At 37.3% G+C, this 23,802-nt stretch overlaps 1 protein-coding gene across 4 annotated transcripts; it reads right to left on the bottom strand.

Annotated features, from left to right (window-relative positions):
• Window positions 1-1,135: 1,135 nt before the first annotated feature.
• On the bottom strand, window positions 1,136-21,726 carry GORAB (golgin, RAB6 interacting). Of its 4 annotated transcripts, none has more exons than XM_055324222.1 (5): window positions 15,006-15,085; window positions 13,061-13,139; window positions 12,754-12,855; window positions 9,961-10,101; window positions 1,136-3,285 (listed from the first exon to the last, which is right to left on the bottom strand). In XM_055324222.1, coding segments are annotated over exons 2-5 (696 nt in total). In that variant the 5' UTR covers window positions 13,063-13,139; window positions 15,006-15,085; the 3' UTR covers window positions 1,136-2,834. The 4 variants fall into 4 exon arrangements, with proteins under 4 accessions (XP_055180197.1, XP_055180198.1, XP_055180195.1 ...); XM_055324219.1 differs by lacking the exon at window positions 13,061-13,139 and adding an exon at window positions 21,549-21,726 and having other exon boundaries at window positions 1,138-3,285; window positions 15,010-15,367; XM_055324223.1 differs by lacking the exon at window positions 13,061-13,139 and having other exon boundaries at window positions 15,006-15,113.
• Window positions 21,727-23,802: the final 2,076 nt, after the last annotated feature.

The raw sequence follows: 23,802 nt of genomic DNA on the forward strand, positions 1-23,802 counted from the left end.
GAATAACTTGAGTCCGTTTTGTGCCAATGTCTCGGAAAAGGAAGTTGCTGAATACTTAGATAAAGCTCCTTGAGAGTACTATGTTGCTAAATCCAAACAAAGAATGAGAGAGGTTTATAGCTGAGTTTTTGCTCTATAATTCAAATGCCAATCTAGCAGTAAAATATGCTCTAGAAATTCCAATCAGAGATTTCTATCATCTGACTTGGAAACCAGCTGTGCTCTCAGTGAGTATAAAGATTTACCACCTTGCAAGTGCTGTAATTCAGTAGAATTATGCAAAGGTGAAAAGCATGAAAACTCTCACTGTATTTTAAATGCAATGAGGCCTGTGCTTCAAAAAATTCTCTGAAACCTATAAAAATGGTTCCATTTAAAGAAAATGTGGGGAATCACGGAATAAGAACTATTAAATTCAGGAATTCAAGTTTACCCTTCAGAGTATGATTTCATTTTTTTTAAGACAATGAGTTGAAAATGACTACCACTGGTTATCTTTTAAACAGAACAAGTGAGAGAACGAACACAAAGTAGTTAACTCCTAAATTATACATCACATTATTAAGAGCCCTGATAACCTTATGCTCCAACTATTTGAGAAGTAGAAGAGGAGTTTAACACCAGGGAGGAAGTTCTACAAAGTGCTCCAATAAACTGAGGGCAGTAATTGTGAACCAATAATTTCCTTCACAGAAAGTAACAATTATTTGTGGATTTGTGAATCCATATATCAAAAGTCTTTTGAAAGTGTTTTATGATTTTAAAAGATATCAGGGCTATCCTGGCAAAGCTAGTGCATATGGTCCTCATACCGATTAGCCCCCACTTCTTCATTTGCTCTTATTCCTCCCACACATGGAATACAGCTGCCTTGTACAAAACTGATGCAATAGAACTTTGTCACTTATATCATCACCTGAGCACTTGGATACCACCCTGGGAAAGCCAAGCAAAGCAAGTTTTTCAAAATAATGGTATCAGTGGACCTTTTATAGACATATTTGAGAACATTTCACAAGCACAAACACAATTCCTGAATGGGTTATAAAACAAAATTTCAAGTGGAGGGATGCAGTGAACTTTATGGCTCAAAATATGTAAGAGATACACTAAGAGTTTTAGAACTGCGACGTGACTAGCACTTTAAGTCTAAGATAAGCCAGTTGGCCAACATGTCGTAAGTGAAATCTCTGGCTCTCAAATTACTCTTCTGTAGAGTAAGAAGATAAAATCAGATGATCTCTGAGGTCCCTACCAATTCACTTATTTCATGGTTCTCCTTTCTCCATATACCTTATAAATACTTCCACCGAGAATGAGATTGTAGCTCCTTGTATGTAGCCGATCTTACGGAACCTCATTCACTGAAGAATCTCCCTTAACAGAGGCTCACACAAAAGCAGAGGACTGCATTTACTACATGGAGATATGGGATGCATGACTGCTATGTAGCGTGTAGGAATACATACTGAAGTGCTTGAGACTTTTTTAAGAGTCAACAAACAACCACATCCTAGATTATCAGACTCGTTTATTCCTTAGAAAAATAAGTGTATTGGACAATGATGCTTTCAGTTTTGATGAATATCATTAATAAATAAAAATACAACTATTTATATAAATGCCTGTTTAGATAAGTCAGTAATGGAAAGCTATAATTTCAACTCAAATTATGTAATACAAAAATACACAGCTCATCCACACTGCTAAAATGTCCTCAAACTCATTTAAAAAATAGGATGTCCCCAACTTTCTCAGCATTATTATAAATACAATATTACATTTGTCCTTACTCTTTTTATAATAGTTCTTTTTTCAAGACTTAAATGTATTATTTGTACTTTCCAGAATTTCTGATAAATCGATCACAATTTAATGTGAAAGTCACAGATGCTGTGACAAATCAACATTATTTATTTACACATTCACATATAACACAATGTGGTGGTCAAGTACTAGTAATAATAATTAAAAACTATTAAAATACTAAGAAAAATCACCAGTTTAACAATTTAAATGCTTTATGACAGGATAATTTATATCCAACAACACATATTTACAGATAGCTTTAGAAAGAAACATATCAATTTTTTCTGATATCAAAAGTATTGATAGATTTTTCTGTATTATCAACTTCATTGTAGAAGTGTTTTCATTGTCTAAATTTAATGTGCTGATTAAAAAAATGATATATTAACAGCAAGATTACATGTATTAGTGGTATATTTGTGTATATCAACTAACCGAAACTCAGGTTGTAAATTAAAGCCATTTAAAAGGCAAACTGAAGACAAAAATGTAACTTAAGCTGTCTTTTGTAAACTGCAACTTCCAAGTTGTGTTTTGCAGCTCTAGTAGGATCCAAAAGAATTTAACATGCTGTTTTTGTTATTTTTTTTCCTTCTCTTTTTCACATTTAATTTTTGTGTTTCTTTGCTAACTACATAAAATAGGTCTCTCATCATCAACAGCTCTCCTAGGAGAAATCATGTAAGTTTGACGAGGTGTTGAGTATTATTTTCCATGTTACTTTTCTATATTTACCTGGTCTAACACTCTTAGCCATGTAGTTTTTCTTCCATCTTTTTAGGTCATTTGTTTTCACCTGGTAATCAGGGTATACTAAGGAAAATGGCCCTAGATCAAGGTGAACTGTGCCTACATATAAAATTATCATAATTTGAGGGTTTAGAATGGCAAACATGTTATACCAAAACTAACCAGGGATTCAAAAATGAACACCATCTTAAAGACACACTTATCCGAGCTCACAACATAATCTACAACAGAAGTTTACTGAATACCACGCTAGCTGAAAGGAACAAACACACACTTCATGTGGTCAGAGCAGCTGAAATGGCCTTTACAGTAGTTTTGACTTCTTGACTTTGATTTAGAAGGGGATTGCTATTAGGATTTTCACACTGTTCATCTACCTTTAGGGAAGTGGTGTGTTCTTGAGGATTTTTGTTCTCTTTGGCAAATCCTGATGCAACACACTCTGCAGAAGGCTGAAATGGCCTCTCCAAATGAACAATTTGTTTCCCTGCTTCAGCTTCTTGTTCATGCAGCAATCTCTCCACTTCCACCTCAAGCTCCAAAGTCTCCTCATCAGCTTGTACATCCAGTTGGTGCATCAATTCCTCCAACTTCTTGGCCTTGCGGAGTTCATTCTGTTGTATAATTGTACAGAGGTGTTCAGTGAGTTGCTCTTTAATCTCAGTCTTGCGCTGCAGATCTAGCTTTGCTGTAACATACTCTGCTTCGGCCCTGTCAAAGCGCTTCCTGTAGAGACAGGCACAAAGATTGGTCCATTGGTTTGCCACTAAAGAAGATATTCAAAGGAGGGCCTAGAAAGAATAATTAAACTCCAGAATTGGAAAAAAAAAAAAAGTACAATGAAGATATGGATGGTGATATTTTATGCACACCTGTCCTGCATATCAGACAAACAAGGCTGTTGATATTGAAACTTTCACAACATCCACGTTTAGACTTTCCTAATGTTAACAACATTCTTCTGCACTGATTTCCTCTTTCTGAAGCTGTGCTTGAATGAAAGCCGGCTGAGAGGTTAATTCAGTGTTCATGAGCTAGGTCTGGTTAGGGAGAGCTCTGATTTGCAGTGTTTGTCAATTTCTGTAGTATAAATATTACCACCACCAAGTTAATTTCAGGCTGTCAATGTGACATCACTGAATGCACAACTGAGAAGAGATATACAAACTCTGCTCTCATAAACCAGTGCAACCTAGCTCCAGCAGACAACTGGTCAAGATGTAGGAGTACAACAATAGGAGAAAGAAAAAAAAGAAAATCTGCATCTTTTGATTAGCAGATTAGAAAAGGAAGAATTTTGGTGAAGATCCTTTTCCTTATCCTTAATGGCAGCTGCAAGGTAAATATAAATGATGCTAGGTGAGGCAAGAAGCAAGCAGCAAGTAGAACAGAAACACTTCAGGATAGGTTTAGGAAGGGTTTCTCAATCCTGGCACTATTGACAACTTGGACCAAATCCTTCTCTGTTGTTTGGAGCCATCCTATACATTGTAGGATGTGCAGCAGCATCACACTGGCTTTCTCCCACTTCTGCTGGTAGTATCCAATACTTGTCAATAACCAAAAAGGTTTCCAGATATTACCAAAAGTCTCCTCAGGGGCAAAATGCCCCCAGTTGAGAATCTCTGGGTTAAGCTGTTCTCTCTCCATTCTGCAACAACAGATTACTGTGACTTTGGTTAGGGCATTTTATCTTCTAACATATATACAACTCTCAAAGACAGACAATGCCAATCTTAGAAGAGGTAATTCTACTGGGGAAGTCACCCTGTGATGTCTTTTTTTTCTTTTATATTAGGTTAACGCAGAAAAGAAAAATTATCATATGCTGGTTCACTGTCTTTTGCCTTTTCCATGTAATTTGTTGTGTTTTTTTTTGTTTACTTGCTTTGTTTTTTGGCCAGGAAAAGAGACTCGCCCAAATTTAATCAACTGATTATTCACTTTAATAACCACTAACGGTTGTGAAAGCCATGCTGCCTTACCTGTTACAATTGGCTACATCAACTCAACATAGTAATAAGTAATTTCTCGTACTACAGTTACAGCAAAACATACCTCCCAATGCAAGATTCTCTATCTTGAAAAGAAATATAGTGAAAAAATGAAAGGCCCTGATTTTAGAAAACCTATGGTTCAAAACCTGCCTTTCCCATTTAATGTGTATGTATCTGTTCTGGTCAAGACCTTTTTTGGATGTAAAGAACAGATACCCAGTCAAACTAGCTCAGGTGAAAAGTGGGTTTTATTGTAGGATACAAGAGGCAATCTCACAGGCAGGTCATCAGAATCAAAAGCTATTCTCTTTAATGCTTAGAAACCACAGTTTCTCTCATTTTGGCTTTCCAGTCATACAGCCCAATATGGCCACCAGCTGTGGCTCTACATCAAATTCACTCCACTCAATTTCTAAGTGTTCCAATTCTAGGGGGAGGACTCAGGTTAGTTCTGCTTGGCTCATATCAATTTAGACAGAGCTCTTATAGAGCACAGCCATGTCACGAACCACTATTTAGTCAATGGATTAAATGTTCTGCAATCGGTAGCCTATCTTTGTTCTCATCAGGTGTACCCCAAGGTCAGCATTGTACATACAAAACACAGCTAGGTTCTTAAGGAGGAAAGTGGACAACATGTGTGCAATGTCCGAAAATTCCAGTACAGTGACCCTTGGTAGTATCTTCATCTAAGTTTTGGTTTATTTGGAAAATGGCAATAATTACTATTACTTTACAGGAGTGTTAAAGATTAAGCAGGACAAGTGTCTTGCCCAGTGGCTGGTAGGCACTCAAGAAACAGAACTCTTCCTTCAGAGCACCAGAATCAAAAAACATTGTTAGTGTATCATTAAACATGTACTGTATCTAACACTGAAATTATGCAAAGTTTAAGGACCTGGTGTTTATATTTGAAAACTCATATTTATATAATGTTCATTTACTGCATTTCATTTTTTAAACTGTCATCTAGTAACTATAAGAATGAGAAAACTAATGGTTTTTCAATTACCCTCTGTGTTAAAAGAATTGTTCAGAAGGAGCTTTGGTGGACATGTGAATCCCTTATTTCCATACTCTAAAACATATCCTGTTTATGAATATTCTTGCATCAAGCTTAAGATTTCTGGCAACATTCTCTACAGGTATATGAATACCTTGCCCCTTCCCCCAACTCAGGCTTCCTTTCTGTGGTCTGGGGACTCCCTAGCCCAGCCAAAGTCAGTTAGTAAAGATTTACTGACTGCGCTCATGAATGCTGAATTGAAATTAAATTTGCAAATAGGTCCCTAGGTTTCCATTGATCTTTCACCCTGGATAAATCACTGCAGATTTTGCATTATGTTTATTTATTTAAAGTTCTTCTGGCCAGAAATATGCATATATATTTTTGCATAGAGTGATTTATGTTTGAAATATTGATTAATTTCACAAACTGCACTATGAGCCGGAGGGTCAGGTGGATAATACCAAATCAGAATATGATGACATATTTTGGAACAGAATAGTAAGAGCATTATATATAGCACAGTAAAATAAATTGAACTGGAAATATAATCACTGAATTGTTTTATTTTAAAGGGACATCGAGTGATTTAATGAATGTTATTTAAAGGATTCTAGAAACTGTCTCTTGGTTTTGGTATCCTGAAATTATTTGAGAACTCAATCATTAACCCTCAGCATGTCAGTAGGTTCCACTGATCCACTTTTAGTTTTCCAGTTCCTTTTCCAAGCAGTTCTATTTGTAAGGATCAACATGTCAAGGTTTTTATCATAAGAAAGGATAGAATAAAACTACATTCTGCAATTTCTATACGGGTCCATTGGATGCTTTTATAAATCTGAGATACATTGCAGGATTGTTGAGATAGGATATATTTTTCCTATATCTTGAACATTTTGCCTGGGAATTATTTCCTTATTACTCATCAATTATTCCCATTTATCCAGGGAAAAATTTAATAAGAAAACAAAGAATGATGGAATGATCTAAAGGATGATGCCACGGTGAAGTGGATGATGCCACAGTGAAGTAAATCCATCACTGTTTAGTTTCCTTACTGTGGTGTCCAAAGTATTACCTCATCTTTCAAAAAGATATAAAAAAAAGACTAGAAACATCATTTCTGTAATTTGTTCTCAGCTTTCATTGAACACAGTTCAGAATTAAGATTTTTCATTTCCTCCCCACAGTGGCAAAGTAGAGAGAGCTGACAGATAAAGGTATTTTGCAGCTATCAGACAAATCAAAAGATGATTGTTGTGGTACGCTAAAAACATGACCATCCATAGATATTTACTTCCTAGTCCCCAGAATCTGTAAATATTATCTTATGTGGCAAAATATATTAAGTTAAAGATTTTTAAATATTTTATTTATTTATTTATTTATTTATTTATTTATTTATCTATCTATCTATCTATCTATCTATTTATTTATTTATTTAATTTATGAGAGACACAGAGAGACAGAGGCAGAGACATAGGCAGAGGGAGAAGCAGGCTCCAAGCAGGAAGCTGGATGTGGGACTTGATCCCAGGACTCTGGGATCACACCCTGAGCCAAAGGCAAATGCTCAACCGCTGAGCCACCCGGTGTCCCTAAGTTAAAGATTCTGAAAGGAGTTTATTCTGAATTATTGAGTTGGACCCTAAATACAGTCACATGTATCCTTTTAAGAAAGAGGCAGAGGAAGTTTTGAGAGAGAAGAAGAGGAGGCAATGTGACTACAGAGGCACACAACTTGGTGCAGCCACAAGCCAAGGAGTGCCTACAGCCATAGAAACTTGAAGAGGCAAGGAATGGACTCTTTCCTAGAGTCTCTGAAGGAAGACTGATCACGCCAGCACCTTGATTTCAAACTCTGGCTTCCAGAAATGTAGAGAACACATTTCTGTTGTTTTAAATCACTGTTTGTAATGGCAGCCCTAGGAACCTATTACAAAGGCAGAAACAGACAGCCTAGGGTCTCAGTGGTGAAACTGATCACATGTGTGAAATCTCAAGAGCAGGAGACTTTGGAAAACACATCCTAGATGAATTTTCTCAAATTCAGAGTTAATGAATGAAAAACATATTTTTGAGGATAAAAAGGATATGTTATTCTCATAGAGTTAATAATTCCAACGGAAGAACTCGATCACAGAGTATTTTACAAGTATTTGGACCATCTTGTGTTGTAAAAGGAGGTAACTGCATTCTTTCAGCTTTTTTTATGTTGGGAGTCTAACATTACTTGATACAAGGAGGTCTGCTATGCTTACATTCTTATTAAAATTTTTAATAAAGTTGTTTCCCACAATCCCTATTATTTTTACTTCTGTAAATTATACATAAAACATTTATGTGTGTTTGTGTGCACATGTATGCATACATGTTAATGAGAATGTCTATTAAACATAGATGACAAACAACAATTATATTTTTTCCTGGTACACAAATGGTCAAAGAAAAGTTCTACACATGGCAACTCTGCTTCACAAGCTGATCTATGCAGCACACTGCAGCCTGGTAGTCACAGATGTGAACGGCAGCAGTAACTCTTTTTGGTTCAAAGTGCTGGTCTTCTTAGTGGGGTCTACCCTAGCAGTGCTCTACAGAAACCACTTTTAAAGCAAATTCTGGCCTATTCATTAACCAAGAACTTTTTGTGCAGAGAGTACTGTACCAGGTACTAAAAAACCACAATATTATTTTCATTAAAAAAAAAAAAATCAAGGAAATCTCCCAAAGAAACTGGCTGCCCTGGGGATTAGCTTACTAGTAGAAATCTAAACCACAATATTGTATCATCAATCTCTAATTTCTCAATAGCCACAGATGTAAATTTAGAAAATGATGTCTTAAAATCTTATGCATGAACAAGATACAATGCTGGTCCTAGTCACAATTGTCTACAGCTTTTCCCTAACTTCCTCAAGAGCTTAGATTTTTAAAAATAGCCTCACACATACAAAAGGATATTCACATACAACTATGTCAATATCAGTACCATGAGAAATTGCTATCTTTAGTTTGTTAAGAGACATAAAATTTTATGTAAAATTTTTTTACTATGTAAATATTACTAAAATTTCATTAAACACATTTATATATTATGGGATGTTTTCTTCTTTAACCAGTAATACCACCTAAAGCCTAAAACCATGACATTTCTTATATACTGTTTGACATACAAATGAATCCTTCTCCAGCCTCCTTTAGGACAGAATTAAAACATGAGATGATTTTTCTGTTGATGTATCCATAATTATCTGAATTATTCATATAAAGGGCTACAAAGGCATAAGAATGTTCCTCTAGTAAACTTAGGCTACAGAGATAAAATATGCTAAAAATCTAGGATTAATTTAAGCTTAATGAAATCTTGGTTACCTCCGTAATGATCTTAATAGAAATCTGGAACCTCCAGTTATCAGCTACTGATGGCATTAACTTAAGCGGTTAATTAATAAAGGCAACCCATTAAGTCTAACAGCATACGGTTAAACAATTAAAAAAAATCACAAGGGCACCACAAACCTCTTTCTTAATAAACAATGAATTAAAAACCACAATCAAGTATTTCCGCTTTATTAAATTGTTATATAAACATTCTGATGCTGTGGTTTACCCTGGACTAATGAGGCATTCTGATTGATTTCTAATGTTACAGAGATGCAAAACTGTCATTAACACGGCATTCCCTTGTGAAAAAAGACAAACCAGGATGATTAAAGCAACGCTGAAAGGACTGAAAACCCTGAAATTGGACCTAATTTTTTGCCCTTTTATCTGCTTGCAAAGTTCATGTAATTCTTTACATGTGTTAGTTCATGTTAGAAATACTCCATGATGGTTTTTTACTAAAAAAATGCCAATGGTTGAAACCAAACACATGATAGCAAACTATTATATATAGAACACAAAAAGAAAAAAAAAAAGAGAAAAAACTTCAAGCTTTCAGGACAGAGTGGTATTTTCTTCAAAATACAGGCTTTTTAAAAAAATAAACTAGATATTCTTTCTTTGATGAAAAATGAAATGAAAACTATGCTAATCTCTAAGGACCATCTTAGATAATCAAAATTTAATAGAGAATAGACATGGTGTTAGAATAACAGAATTTGGGGACAAGTCATTTAGACACTTACAGTTCCAAACATTACATAGCTGATTGTTTAGCAAGAAGGCAGGCTAAAATATAAATAAATAATGCAAGAAACACTCTAAAAGGAATATGAACAAGGGTGGGGAAAGTTAAGGAAGACTTTAAGAAGAGGAGACACCTGATTGAGTACAAAACAGGATTTAATGATATTGTTATGAGGCTTCAATGATGGTATACCCGAAAGCTTCTGGCCCAGCTAGCATTAAGTATTAGTTAATTTTGGTTCCTGGTTCAGAGGTCTCTCAACTCACCGAGCATATGAATACTCGAGGCTGGCCTGATCAATCCGGTTTCTAAGGATTCCAATGTCAGCTGACACCATGTCATCTAGAGCCTGTAACTCTTTTTGAATCCGCTTTAGTTTCAAGGCCTCTGCTTGAGTTCTTTTAGATCTAGAAAAATGAGTATAATAATAAAAGCATTTTAAAATCACTTATCTATACACAAGTAAAAAAAGCAACCTACTATATATATACAATATGATTTTAATGTATAATTTTTAGAAATTAGAAAAAAAATAGCACAAATTGAAATAAAACCAATGCTGGTAATATTTCGGTATATCTCTAAAATTGCATTTGTGCTATTTATTGTCCCTTACTATTCCAATACACAAAAGAAAAAGATAAAAAAAAACAACTAATAGTTCACTTATAGGTCTATATTCATTTCATGAGGATGAGAATAAGCACTGAAACAACAGATCTTTATTTCTTTACATGGAATATCCAACAAACCTTTCCAAATTTCTAGCTTTAAATTCTTGCTAAGCCCATTTTCATTTGTCTAATACTTAGTAGACAAAAGAACTGATGCCTACATTAATTACCATTTCTTTCTGTTTGTTTGTTTGTTTTTAAAACACCATTTTTTTTATATGTCTATTTGGTTTTAACCTTCTTAGGACTCATTTCCCCAAACTTTTACTATTTTGGTTCTTGTTTTTAGGCAGTACTACAGGTCCTCAAAATTCTTTCTGACGCTCAAAACCCCAGAATACTGTTTACTTTTTCCTGTGCTTAAAGCACATCCAACCTCAGTCGGCACACTATCTCCAAATACATGACACACTGAAGAAACAGAATAAACAAATTCAAAAGCCAACCTTTAATCTGATTTTACTTATTTCAAAATTTCATACCCATTCTCACAGGAGACTAAAACTCCCCCAGAAAATCATTATATTGCAACTTACATCCTCCTGATTTCTACTCTATTATACATTTTCCCTTGTTTTCTGCCTAAAGATAACAGTATGATGATTCCTTTACTTCAAGTACTTCACTGGCACATTTATTAATAATCTAATCAGGTTCATTTCCTTACATTTCTGCCTGTATCAATACTTTCTGTCTTCAATAAAAAACACATAAAGAACAAGTGCTGAGGGATGCCTGGGTGGCTCAGCGGTTGAGTGCCTGCCTTTGGGGCTCAGGGCGTGATCCCGGAGTCCCAGGATCGAGTCCCACATCGGGCTCCCTGCATTGAGCCTGCCTCTGTCTCTCTCTGTCTTTCATGAATAAATAAATAAAATCTTAAAAAAAGTGCTGATCCTATAATCTTTTTGTAAAATCCCCTATGAACAGCCTCCCCAAACACTCCCAAAATGAAGACTTCCAAAAATCATTCCACTTGAAGTGATTTCCAAAGTGATTTCCAAAATCATATTTCACTTTCAATAATCATGTTTTTTTTTCTTGAAACATTAAGTTCAGTAAGTTGTATATTTCCTACGTTTCATAAAACATCAAGGGGGAGCAGCTGGAGAAAAAAAAATTGCCATTTGTGAATACATATATCCTTGACAGATGAAATTCTGAATTACTCATACCTACCTGTCTGTCTCTCTAGCCCTGTCCCTTGCCCTCCCCTGACACATATGCAAGCTTCAATAACCAATAGTTTTTCCAGGCTTTTCTGGAGATCTGAAAAGAAAATGCCAAGAATGCTTGCTTGCATTTCATTCTCCTTATTCTCAATCAGTGCTTCAGCGACTGAGCTTGGTTTCCTAAGGCCACAGCACATGGTAAACTACAAACTAAAAAGGCAGAAAGAGTGGGTGAGGGTTGGCAAATGGCTCAAATATCAATGCTGCTGTTGGAAGCCAGCACAATGTAGTAAAGGAAAAGCAGCTGCTAACAAACTGACATTGGAAGGTGACAGAAAAATTGAAGTGCACATAGTATGGCAGAGTGCTCATGATGGTGACCTTGAGTCACTGATAAAAGGTTACATCATGCATCGGCGGGGGCAGGTAAATCATTCAGGAAAAATGTCCACAGAAAATACAATCAAGATTTCTGGGAGTGGAAGTCACTTATGTAGAATAAATAATCTTACTCTTCTAACCTGTCACACAGTCAAGCCCTCCCTTGTCAAAATTAAAACCTGTGTTTGTTGCTAGTGCCCTTATACTGGTCATTGCTTCCTTATTAGAATGTGTAGATGGGGGGATCCCTGGGTGGCTCAGCAATTTAGCGCCTGCCTTCGGCCCAGGGCGTGATCCTGGAGTCCTGGGATCCAGTCCCATATTGGGCCCCCTGTGTGGAGCCTGCTTCTCCCTCTGCCTGAGTCTCTGCCTCTCTCTCTCATTCTGTGTCTCTCATGAATAAATAAATAAAATCTTAAAAAAAAAAAAAAAAAGAATGTGTAGATGGTTAAAACTGAAAACACTGATGTTGATTGTGAAGTTTTAATTGCACCTGTATTCACAAATTTGGTACAATCTATGCTTACAAAGTCCTCCTTAATAAATCAACACTGGAATTTTAGTATCATTTGTAAAACATAATTTGTTTAGTTAGCCTTAGAAATAATGCCGTAGAGGGGCGCCTGGCTGGCTGAGTCAGTAGAGTAGGTGACTCTTGATCTTAGGGTTGAGTTCAAGCCCTACACTGGGCAGGGAACCTACTTTACAAAAAAATTTAAAAAAGGAATGTTGTAGAGAAAATGTCAATTTATCAAAAAACAAGGGCAAACACATATAAAACATGACAGAATTGATTGCAGGTTACAAACAACCACTCCTAATTCGGGTGCCTCACCTTTCTGCAATAGCTTTAGCCAAAAGAGCTTTCTTACGTTTATTTTTCTCTTCCATTAGCCGTTGCTCTTGTTGGAGGACTTCCCAACGAGATTTTTCTTGCCTAGGGCAAAAAAAAAAAAAAAGCAAAAATGAGTTTCTGAAGCCCTATCCTACACCTTACCAGTCTCAGTTCCCTATGTATAAAATAAAATCAACCAGATTATGTATATTTTCCTTCAAAAACCCTCTTAAAAGGAACCCATCTGCAGCTCATTATTTTGTTCTAATAGGAACAAAGATTATGATTTAAAATAAAGAAGGCTTACATAAACTGGTCCTTTGAAATCCATTATATGTGTATAATCTAGGAAGCCACAAACTGGAAGCCAGAGTACTATGGCATTTCTTAGGAGTACAAAGAAAGTTGTATAAGTTAATTATGTATTATATGCAAAATGGAGATCAAAATAAATTGGTACGTCGCTAATGTCACGTTCTATCTTTTAGAGTTTTCTATAATGAAAGTCTCTATCACTTTACACCCTTAGGACAACAAACAATGCTTATTTTACTTTTTCAATTTCTCTCAGTTCTCAAACATGAAACAGAGTGGAACACTATGAGCTAAGATCTGAATGCTGGGCTACTGAGAAACTTGAAAGATCTGAAAACAGTCTTCCATCTGTCCAATTCTGGAAGAGGTATATTGAAAATTTTCCATAAAATCAACAACTTGATGTCAACTCAACATAATGACAAAGCTATTTATTCCTATTATTGTCAATTCTTATGGCCATTGTCTCAAAATGCTCTAGTCCCAGACTCAGTAACCACTTCTAAATTTATCGTTTTCTTTTCATTCCTACAGCCTCCACTCTGGTGCTAGCACTGGTCCACTTTCAACTATCGCAGGCATCTTCTCACCAGATGCCAGAGTTCCAGCTCAGTGAGCACCCTCTCCCAAATGCGCCACAACACTGACACCTGCATTTTCCCTAAATGTTGTTTTGATCAGGGCATCTCTCCCTCAGAGGCCTTGATGATAACCAACTACACTGAACTCGATAGATAGGAACCCTCAATTTCCATATCCTTCTTCGCTTCCCTCATTCTCCACTATTCTCTGGCCTCGCTTTTGGATCTTCCAGAGAAGTGAGATGCCATCTCTGAGCACTCTTCAGGATAGAGATTTCCCTTTCCCTTTCTTATAGGCTCAGAATTCCTCTTTGTCAACAATAGTTCCTGAGATTGCATGTCTTCTATGAAAATTCTCCCGAGTACCTAAAAAAATTTATTTTCCTAACAACATTCAATCTAAATTGTCCAGCTTAATTTAAATCCACCCTCCCCAACTTGTGTCAAGTTGGCACAACTACACTGGCAAACTACACTTAAAAACACTTAACTATATGCACTCATTCAATGCTGATCTCATAATTCATATGGCTTTATTTCTCTTGTAAAAATGATTTCTTGGTTGTGAACTCAGAGCACAGAATCTGGATCAGAGAAATCATACGATACTTCGAAAGACTCAGAAAATGGAAAACAGAAACAAATGGCATCCTGATCAATCAGGAGGAAACAAATAAGAATGGATATTAAAACTAAGCTATAGAATTCACAAGTGATAGATTGGCAATTTCCAAAAGAATGTTTCTAAACTAAATTCTGGAGGTAGTTTCTAACATAAGCACATTAAATAAGAATAAAAAGAAATCTAATGATGCAGGTGAATTGTTTTATTAGTCCTCTCAATTTCAACTTTCCTTTGAGCATCCCTTCATATTGTATCTCTTCACAAATACTTTTTTCTTGGCCAATGTATATGGAGTCTGGAAAGTGAAGACTGGTTTGATTTCGGGATTAGGTGAGGACTGTGCATAAGAACTGTTTCTAGTGAGGGTAAAGGGCAGAGACTTTGGATCCGGAAAGACTTGTAAGTGAACCCCAACTCTTGTACTTATTGGCTATGTATTTGATTTGGGAATAAAGTATCTTTTCTGAGTCCAAGATTTCATCTATAAAGTGAAAATCATGAACAGGATCTGGAAGCTGCTGTGAAAACTAAGTGACATAACCCGTATAACATGCCAACACCAACTGGCTTACCATACATTTATGGGGTAGCTATTCTTTCAAAGACTATTCACTACACTTCTAGGTTAGAATTTAAAAGAGAAAAGGTTAAAACTCTATTTCTTCAAAACGTAGTGAAGGAAAAAAAAAAAGTAAAATGGAAAAAAAAATCTCATTGATATACAGACTTACTAACAATTCCACTTTCTTTTTTTCCATTTTGCAATCTGGCTCTGGGGGTAGAACCTCGGTGTTTTTGTGACTATCATGGGAATTCTCGAATCCTAGTTCCCTTGGTTGACTTTCAATACCCTGTGGTTTTCCATTACCAACAGGAGAGGTGAGTGTCAGAGGACTAGGAGGAACAGGGGGAGAAGAATGTGGTTTTGGACTATTAAAACTTGGTTTTGGTGTGGAAAGCAACTGCTCTGGAGGTACTGAGGTTGATCCCTCTTGAAGTCCAAGTTTTTGGCTCTGCTCTTGAAGGGCTTTTTCTCGTTGAAGTTGTTGTCGACTTTTCTTCACAGGAAGACGCCGCTGTGGTTCAAATGGGTCTATGTGAAAAAGAGAATGGAGCAGCAAATAATTAGGATTTCTCTAAGAAAATAAAGTATTAACATTATTAAAACTTTGACAGTAATTCTACAGGGTTTCTCCCCCCTTTTTTATCCAAAAAAGCCCAGGGAAAAATAGCCATCTTCTTGTAGCATTTTGACAGTTCTCCAATCATACTGTTAATATTTAACAAAAACTGTCCCAACTCAAATTTACCTTAAAAGAAGTCCATTTGTCTGTTGAGTTAGGCCTCAGAATAAAAAGGTTTCCTTTTCAACTTGAATTGAGAATTGCCTAAAGAATCAACTAATTTGACCAAACAAGGTACACAAATGAATTCTTGATAGGTCTTAAATTTATGATTCTATCTGCTCTCCTGAAATAAAATGGTGGTTACATTTACAAATGGGCTGCACTTTGTTTCTTAAATAATAGCAGATCTTAGGCTAATTTGATACATAGATAGATGTTATACATAAAGTATAATTGAATGAAGTCTCTTGTTTCTAAGAATGCTAGTTAACCCTCAATTGCTAGCTTTCATCTTCCAGAGCAGTGCAAGGTTGTGTTCCCCAAAGTCAATTAGCCATTAATCAATATATGCAAGCTAATTTTAATAGCAGCCTGAGCAAACCATAGAGGGAGGTAAAACAACTGGGAGAATTTTTTATAAAAAGCACTACTAAATAATTATTACCCCCATTATACTTTTTGGGTTGTCCATGCCAGTGTTAACTTTGTAAGGCAGAGTACTGGTGAATTTGACTCACATTTACACTATGTTTAATAAGATCTGTAAATGGTATTGTTTATAAAATGCCTGGGAAATGAAATTGTGGTTAACTCCTTGTAAACAAATTCAAAAAGGACTTTTAAAATTCTGCATGTTGACTTCTGAAGCAACACAAGCCTAGTATCTATTTCTCCAGAAAGAGAATTCAAAGCTCTGGAGTCATAGTTCTGGTATTGCTTTTGTCCAGCTCAGTAACTGTAGGCAAGTCAATTAATTATTCCATACCTCAGTTTCTTCATCTGTCAAACTGGCTGAACATTTTACCTACTCTATTTAACTCATGGAGTTGGTGCAAGGATTAAATGAGATAGGTAAAGAAAATGTTTTTAAAAGATAAATGTACCTCTGAAAGTAAAATGTTATTATTGTGGACTTTTGTCAGAAACACAAAGTAGCCCACTCTAAAAGTAAAATATTATTGTTGACTTTTGTCAGAAACACAAAGTAGCCCCCTTTATCTTAGGATAGGAACTCATTCTTGCCTACTGATCTTTATCCACACCATGAGAAAATAACATTGAGCCTGTTTTACTTTCCAGTTACACTCAATCAGCTGAATTAATAGTCCCTATGAAATCCAGTACTGCAGCTTCCATTCTATTTTGCATTTTCAAAGAACCTGCATATGAAATTTAAAATGCTACAATAAAGTAAAAAATAATAAACCAAACAATAAACAAATCAGGCCAATTAAAAATAGAACATATGATATAAAAACTCCTAGAACTATAAGCCATTAGAGCAAGGCTGCAAAATGCAAGATTAATATATCAAAGTCATCTATTTTCCTATGTCTCAACAATGAAGAAGCAGAGTCTGAAACTAACCTTTTGCATTAGCACTAAAAAAAAAAAAGTAATATTTAGGAATAAATCTAAGAAAGTACAAGATCTATGAAGAAAACTACAAACTCTGATAGTGAAACCAAAGAACTAAATAAATAGAGAGATATTCAATGTTCATGAATAGAAGATTCAATACTGTCAAGATGTCAATTCGTCCCAACTTGATCTATGGATTCACTGCAATCCCAATCAAAATCCCAGCCAAGATATTTTTTGCATACCGACACAATGATTCTCAAGTTTATATGGAAAGGCAAGCCTCAGAACAGCTAACATAATATTAAAGAACAAAACTGGAGAACTGGCATTATTCGACTTCAAGATTCATTATAAAGCTACAATAATCAAGACAGTGGGTATTAGTGAAAGAATAGACAAACAGACCAATGGAACAGAACAGAGAACACAGGAATATACAAAATGACCAATGAAATAGAACAAAGAACCCAGAAACAGGTTCATTCATGTACGCAGCACTGGTATATGACTGAGATAGCATGAGTTTATCACAGCAAAAGGTGGAATCATTCAGTAAATGGACTGGCTATGTAGAAAAGATAAAATCAGATACATAACTCACACCATTTAAAAACAAAACATTCTCTAAATGGATTATGGACTCAATGTCAAATCAACACTTTAAAAAATTCTTATTAGAAACACATTTCTTGGGATCCCTGGGTGGTGCAGCGGTTTGGCGCCTGCCTTTGGCCCAGGGTGCGATCCTGGAGACCCGGGATCGAATCCCACATCGGGCTCCCGGTGCATGGAGCCTGCTTCTCCCTCTGCCTGTGTCTCTGCCTCTCTCTCTCTCTCTGTGACTATCATAGATAAATAAAAATTTAAAAAAAAAACACATTTCTTTATGCAATGTTTTGAATCTGCTGTAGCTTATAATAAAAATGACTGTTAAAAACTCTTAATTGAATATGAGGATTAATATCTTATGGTAGGGTACTACCACCTCACGGTAGGGTACTAAATTCTTAAGACACAGAAATGTTGATGAATTTGATCATATTAAAATTAACTACTTTGTTATTTAAGATAAAAGTTATAAGACAAGGTACAAGCTGGGAGAAGATATTCAGAGGAGAAGATATTTGTAACATATCCAGCAAAGAACTAGGATCAGGAATAAAGAATCCACAATTTTTTTTCTTTAGACATTGGTGGCATTGTAGCAGCACTGTTTTTTTTTTTTTTATTTCTACTTTTTTAAAAAAAAATTCTATTTTTTTATTTTTTTAAAGATTCTATTTATTTATTCATGAGAGACATAGAGAGAGAGGAGGCAGAGACATAGGCAGAGGGAGAAGCAGGCTCCATGCAGGGAGCCGATGTGGGACCCGATCCCAGGACTCCAGGATCACGCCCTGGGCCCAAGGCAGACGCTCAACCGCTGAGCCACCCAGGCGTCCCTATTTCTAATTTTTAATTAAGAAACAAGTCATACATCAAATAGACATATATGTTATGACACAAATCTAACCTGTACAGATAATTTAAAAATAGTAACATTTTAACACGTAAAACATCACTACAGTAGACATAATTGCTATTTAATGATACACATGTTATCCTCTCTTTTGGAACACACAAGATAATTGTATTTATTGCTCTCCAAATCATATTACTCCCATTTAATTGCCAATACTCAATTCTCAACCTTTTTCTCCTCCTGCCATGGTGAACTCCTCCTAAATGATAGCACCAAAACACAGTGTAAAGTAATTACATGGAAAAGAATGACCTGTCATTCTATGTTAGACATGAAACTAGAAAGAAAAATATATCTTTATTATTTTAAAAAGTCGATATATTACAGCTATTTGTTACTATTGTGTAACTTGTCTTAACTTGACTTCATCATTACCAATACTTTTGAAATTCCCTATGTATTTGCCCCTTCCTGATAATATTCCCTTGCCTCTCTAGTATCCTGCATGTCCTATATCCTTTGATGTCCTATATTCCCAAAAGAACATACCTGCATTGCATGATTTTGATCTTCTACAAATTAGGTATCAAGTTGTATATATTTTTCTCAATTGCTCTTTTCATGCATCAATACTTATGAAATTTACACGTTAATACATGTGGGTATATTTCATATATTCCCATAGCTGTAGAGCAGCCCACTGGATGATTATATCACAATTTATTAATCTACTTTTTATAAAAAGATTTTATTATTTATGAGAGACACAGAGAGAGGGTCAGAGATATAGGTGGAGGGAGAAGCAGGCTCCCTGTGGAGAGCCTGATGCGGGACTTGATCCCAGGACCCCAGGATCATAACCTGAGCCAAAGGCAGATGCTCAACCACTGAGCCACCCAGGTGCCCCATATTTATCTTTTTTTAATGAACCTTTGGTTTGTTCTCAGCTCTTTAATATTAAAATACGAATGCTAAGAACATTCTTTCTTAATGTGCATATAGGTTTCTCTAGAGTAGTGTCATGCTTATTTTTGCTGGCAACCAACTCCATCTTCATGGATTACTTAATTATATTTTTAGGTTGGAGAATAGATGGAAGGAGCCTTAAAACTTAAAAATCCAGATCGTCTAGTTTTATACATGAGAAATTCCAATGCAAAAGGATTTAGAGGCAGAGCTAGGAAATCTACATGCCAATCACTGTGTTTGGCTATGAGCGTACAAAGATGCTCAGTATGGAGGTCATAGACTAGTGGTTGGGGTCTATGCTCTAACATCCCACTATGAAATGACAGGCCTTGAAGCTAACATCCTTCCAGGCCCTCTCTCTCCCAAATTGCAGAGATATTTAGAAATGTACTTCTACATAATGAATCTATAGTTTTTAGTCTATATTAATCCTCCTTTCTCTTGGCAAACTCACCTCTGCTAACACGCAATCTCTGTGAAATCTTCCCAAGCTCCACCCCAACCCCAGCACAGTCAGGTTCCTGCTAGCTCTAACACAAGCTCTTATAAACTATCTATATATACTATATTATATTATATTATATTATATTATAGTCTATCTCCTCACCAGACTATCAGCTCTTTGAAGGCAAGGATGATACCTTGTTCATCTTAGTGTGTAATACAGAAGCTGATACTTCTTTGAGTCAGACCAGAAGCAAGAACATTTGTACTCTGTACATTTGAATATGTGAACGAATTTGAGAACATCAAACTAGATGGAGTCAGTTACACGCTGTAGTATAACTTTGATGATGCAATTTATTTACTTATTATTTTTAAATTTATTATTATTTGTCTTTGATGATACAATTTTTAAAGGCCTCTGGACCAGTCAAAAATTTGTCCATCCGGGGGATCCCTGGGTGGCGCAGCGGTTTGGCGCCTGCCTTTGGCCCAGGGCGCGATCCTGGGGACCCGGGATCGAGTCCCACGTCGGGCTACCGTGCATGGAGCCTGCTTCTCCCTCTGCCTGTGCCTCTGCCTCTCTCTCTCTCTCTCTCTCTATCATAAATAAAAAAAAAATTAAAAAAAAATTTGTCCATCCGTACTCCAATCTACACTGGCCCTATGCTACTACTTTAGCTCCTTTCCCACTGGTCAGCCTTAGATTGTTTTTACACCTATGCTAATAATAATGCTAATATTTCTACACCTGTGCTTGTTTTCACAGACTTACCTGAGCAACACCCAATTTGATCACAAACTCTAATCAAAAGCATGCCAGGGCCCATTTTAATTTTCTCCCAAAGTAAAATATATAAATTACGGTACTCAGCGCGGTGTAAAGTAACGTGCACTACCAGGATCACCCATACAGAAAAGTTCATAAAGTTCCAACCACAAGCAAAGCATAGTTTATACTACCAAGAGTTTCTCGCTAAGTAGCAGCAGAATTAACTCCTTCATTAAAAGGAAAACAAAACAGTACAAGTTCCAGCGAAGGAAGCCCAACATCTTCGCTTTACAACAAAGCCCACGTGTATGATTTCACTCGTACCCTCCCAAAGACTCTTGGTTTTTCTCTCGAGAGAGTTAGAAAGAATCACAGAAGTCATCTGGCAACCAGAAGTGAATGCAAGGCTCCAGATGTATTATGAAAAGCATTGTTATCCTTTCGTGTTTATTCAGATCCCTGTGCTCCCTTCTTCCCGACCACTGTCAACGTCTATCAATTCCCCACAACTCTCACACGCCCCTCCTCCTCCTTTTACCCGACCCCAATCCTCCAGCCACTGATTTATGCAGCAATCTTCCCACTGGCGACGGCTAGGCCGTAGGCTCACTTCCTCTCCCAAGTCCCATTCCTTTCACGGGAAAAAAAAAAAAAGTCCACTCCAAATCCCCGGAACGGATTCCCGAACTTCCTTGTCTCAAAGAAGACCCCGGTCCCCTGGACCAGCCCCTCCCGCGTCGGCTCCCCAATCCAACTACCTCCGGAGCCCCTCAACCCCCTCCTCCCAGGACAGCTCCTTCCCCAAACATGGACACATTACCCTCCTTCCCGCCCCCTTCCCCCTCAAAAGCTGCAGCCCCGCCCCTTTCCCCTCAACAGACCCAAAGATTAAACCACCACCGGCACGTCCCGTTACCTTTAGTCTGCCTTAGCCGCCTCAGCTCCTCCTCAGAGAAGCCTGCCCAACCCCGCGCCATTGGCCTCGGCTGCCAGCACCCGCAGAGCGCCCAAACCTCAGAGCCCCGACTGCCAACACGACTACCCGGGCACATCCGGGTTCTTCCCCGGCCGCGGCCGAACAGCCAATCAGCGCGTCGAGCTCTGGCTGAAAGGACCCCAATCGCCCGAAGCGGGGCCCGGCCCCCTTCGGGTTGTCTCCAGCAGTGCCGGACGAGTTGCCTGAATTAATCTCGGCCACAGACACATTCTTGTCTTCTCACGTGAGTCGGCTCTACGTCCCTGGCGCCTGTTCTTGTTGTATTAATAGCTTCACGGGATAAGGGGAGAAGTGGCGATGGGGATGAGGGTGGAGCTAGACAGGCAGGAAGGAAGTGGCTACCAGTCGGTGGCGGCGAGGAGCGGACCGCCCCTCGGGTCCTGTGGGGCGTCATGGGGGCGGAGCCTCCTGGGTGCTGGGCCTGCAGGGGCGGGGCGCTCCGGGCCGGTGCGGGTCTTTTTTTGGAACTGCGCTGGGATTTTTCTGCAAATTGACTTAAGGGGATGTCCAGAGTTAGGGTTTTAGTTGTGAAGAAGCATTTCAGAGGGCCGGGGGGGTGGGTGGGGGGTATCATAAAGGGAAGGGAACAGACACGTTAACCGGCTTTCTCTGCCTAGCTAGGTCTCCCACGGAGCGTGATTGTAGGTGGTTTCCGTGATGTTTTGTGAACGATTCCCTCAGATCTGGAACTTCTCTCCTGAGGGATGCCTGTATCTCTCTACTGACAATGAGCCCTCGTCAGCTGTCGTTCAGAGAAGTCCGTGTCCAACAAGGCCGGCGCTGGGGTGCCGACACGAGGCTTTTCTCTCCCCGGAGGCCTGATTCCATCGTTCTGGTTCGACCTTGAGCACCTGTCTGCGCTTCCATTTTCCCATTTCCAGCAAGATCTCGAAAGATTAAGATGCAGAATACATATAGATCAGGACGATTTAAAAGAGACCAGTTACTCTTATTTTTCATGTTTCTCATCACCATATTGCATTGGAAAAAAAAAAAAAAAAACAAACCCAAAACGTTATTTTGGCTTACATTACAAAATCCCAAGTGTAACTTTTGGTTTTTAGTGTGCCAGTATTTTTTTTTTTTTAATTGAAAAAGTAGACTGGAAATAAAGAGTTTGGAATGAGATTTTCAGGTTAAGATAGGAGACCAGAGGTGAAGGATGTTGGGAATTCCTCTTGTAACCTTTGAACTTAAAAGTAATTTCTGAAGTTTTAAGTGTGCACAAATTCTTCATTTTAAATGTGGACTCCTTTTTCCTTTTTTTTTTTTTTAAGTGCAATTCAAAAGGATTGGCGAGATAGATCATACATTTTGGGGACATAGATTAAATGTCTTAAAAATACAAATTTTGGGGCGCCTGGGTGGCTCAGTGGTTGAGCGCCTGCCTTCGGCCCAGGGCATGATCCTGGAGACTTGGGATCGAGTCCCGCGTCAGACTCCCTGCGTGGAGCCTGCTTCTCCCTTTGTCTGTGTCTCTGCCTCTCTCTCTCTCTCTCTCTCTCTGTCTCTCATGAATAGATAAATAAAATCTTAAAAAAAAATACAGATTATCAAGCAGGTGGAGATCATTAGTACCAATGGTAATTACTTTGGTTTCCCATTTATAAGCATCGGCCATGTAGTAAAAATGAAGTACCTTGTATACCCCATGTTAAATTTTATACATAAACTTTTTTTTTTAAGCTCTGAGTGAACTTCAAGAATTACCAATAATCGTAATAGAAATGGAAATTATGGTATTTTAAAAGGTTTGCATAAGGCCTGAATGAGAACCCAAACGTGAGGTTATAGTAAAAAAATAACATCTGTATAAAATTACAATTTCCACTTTGCAAGGTTCTAACTCTTGTTTCTGTTGGCTTTCCCTCATGGTGACTGGTTTCTTCAAATGATGTGTAATGTGTTATTGGGAGCTTAGCTTCAGAGAAGTTTTTGCTTTGTGAAAGTCCCCTGTATCTTGGATTGAGAGACTCTTTGCAGAAAAACCTAGTGTATAACAGAATATTTGATGCCTACTAAGCCTTCAAAGAAATGTTAAAAGACTTAACTTTCCCAAGTTAAGTATTGAGATGAAACATTTCCATATTTTATGCATTCTGAGATTCCTTTTTACGAATTTCTGTGATGGTGAATAACATTAGACATCCATTTCTTACTTACTGCTATTTGC

Source organism: Nyctereutes procyonoides, unplaced genomic scaffold (genome assembly GCF_905146905.1).
Source record: "Nyctereutes procyonoides isolate TBG_1078 unplaced genomic scaffold, NYPRO_anot_genome, whole genome shotgun sequence".
Taxonomy (NCBI): Eukaryota; Metazoa; Chordata; class Mammalia; order Carnivora; family Canidae; genus Nyctereutes; species Nyctereutes procyonoides.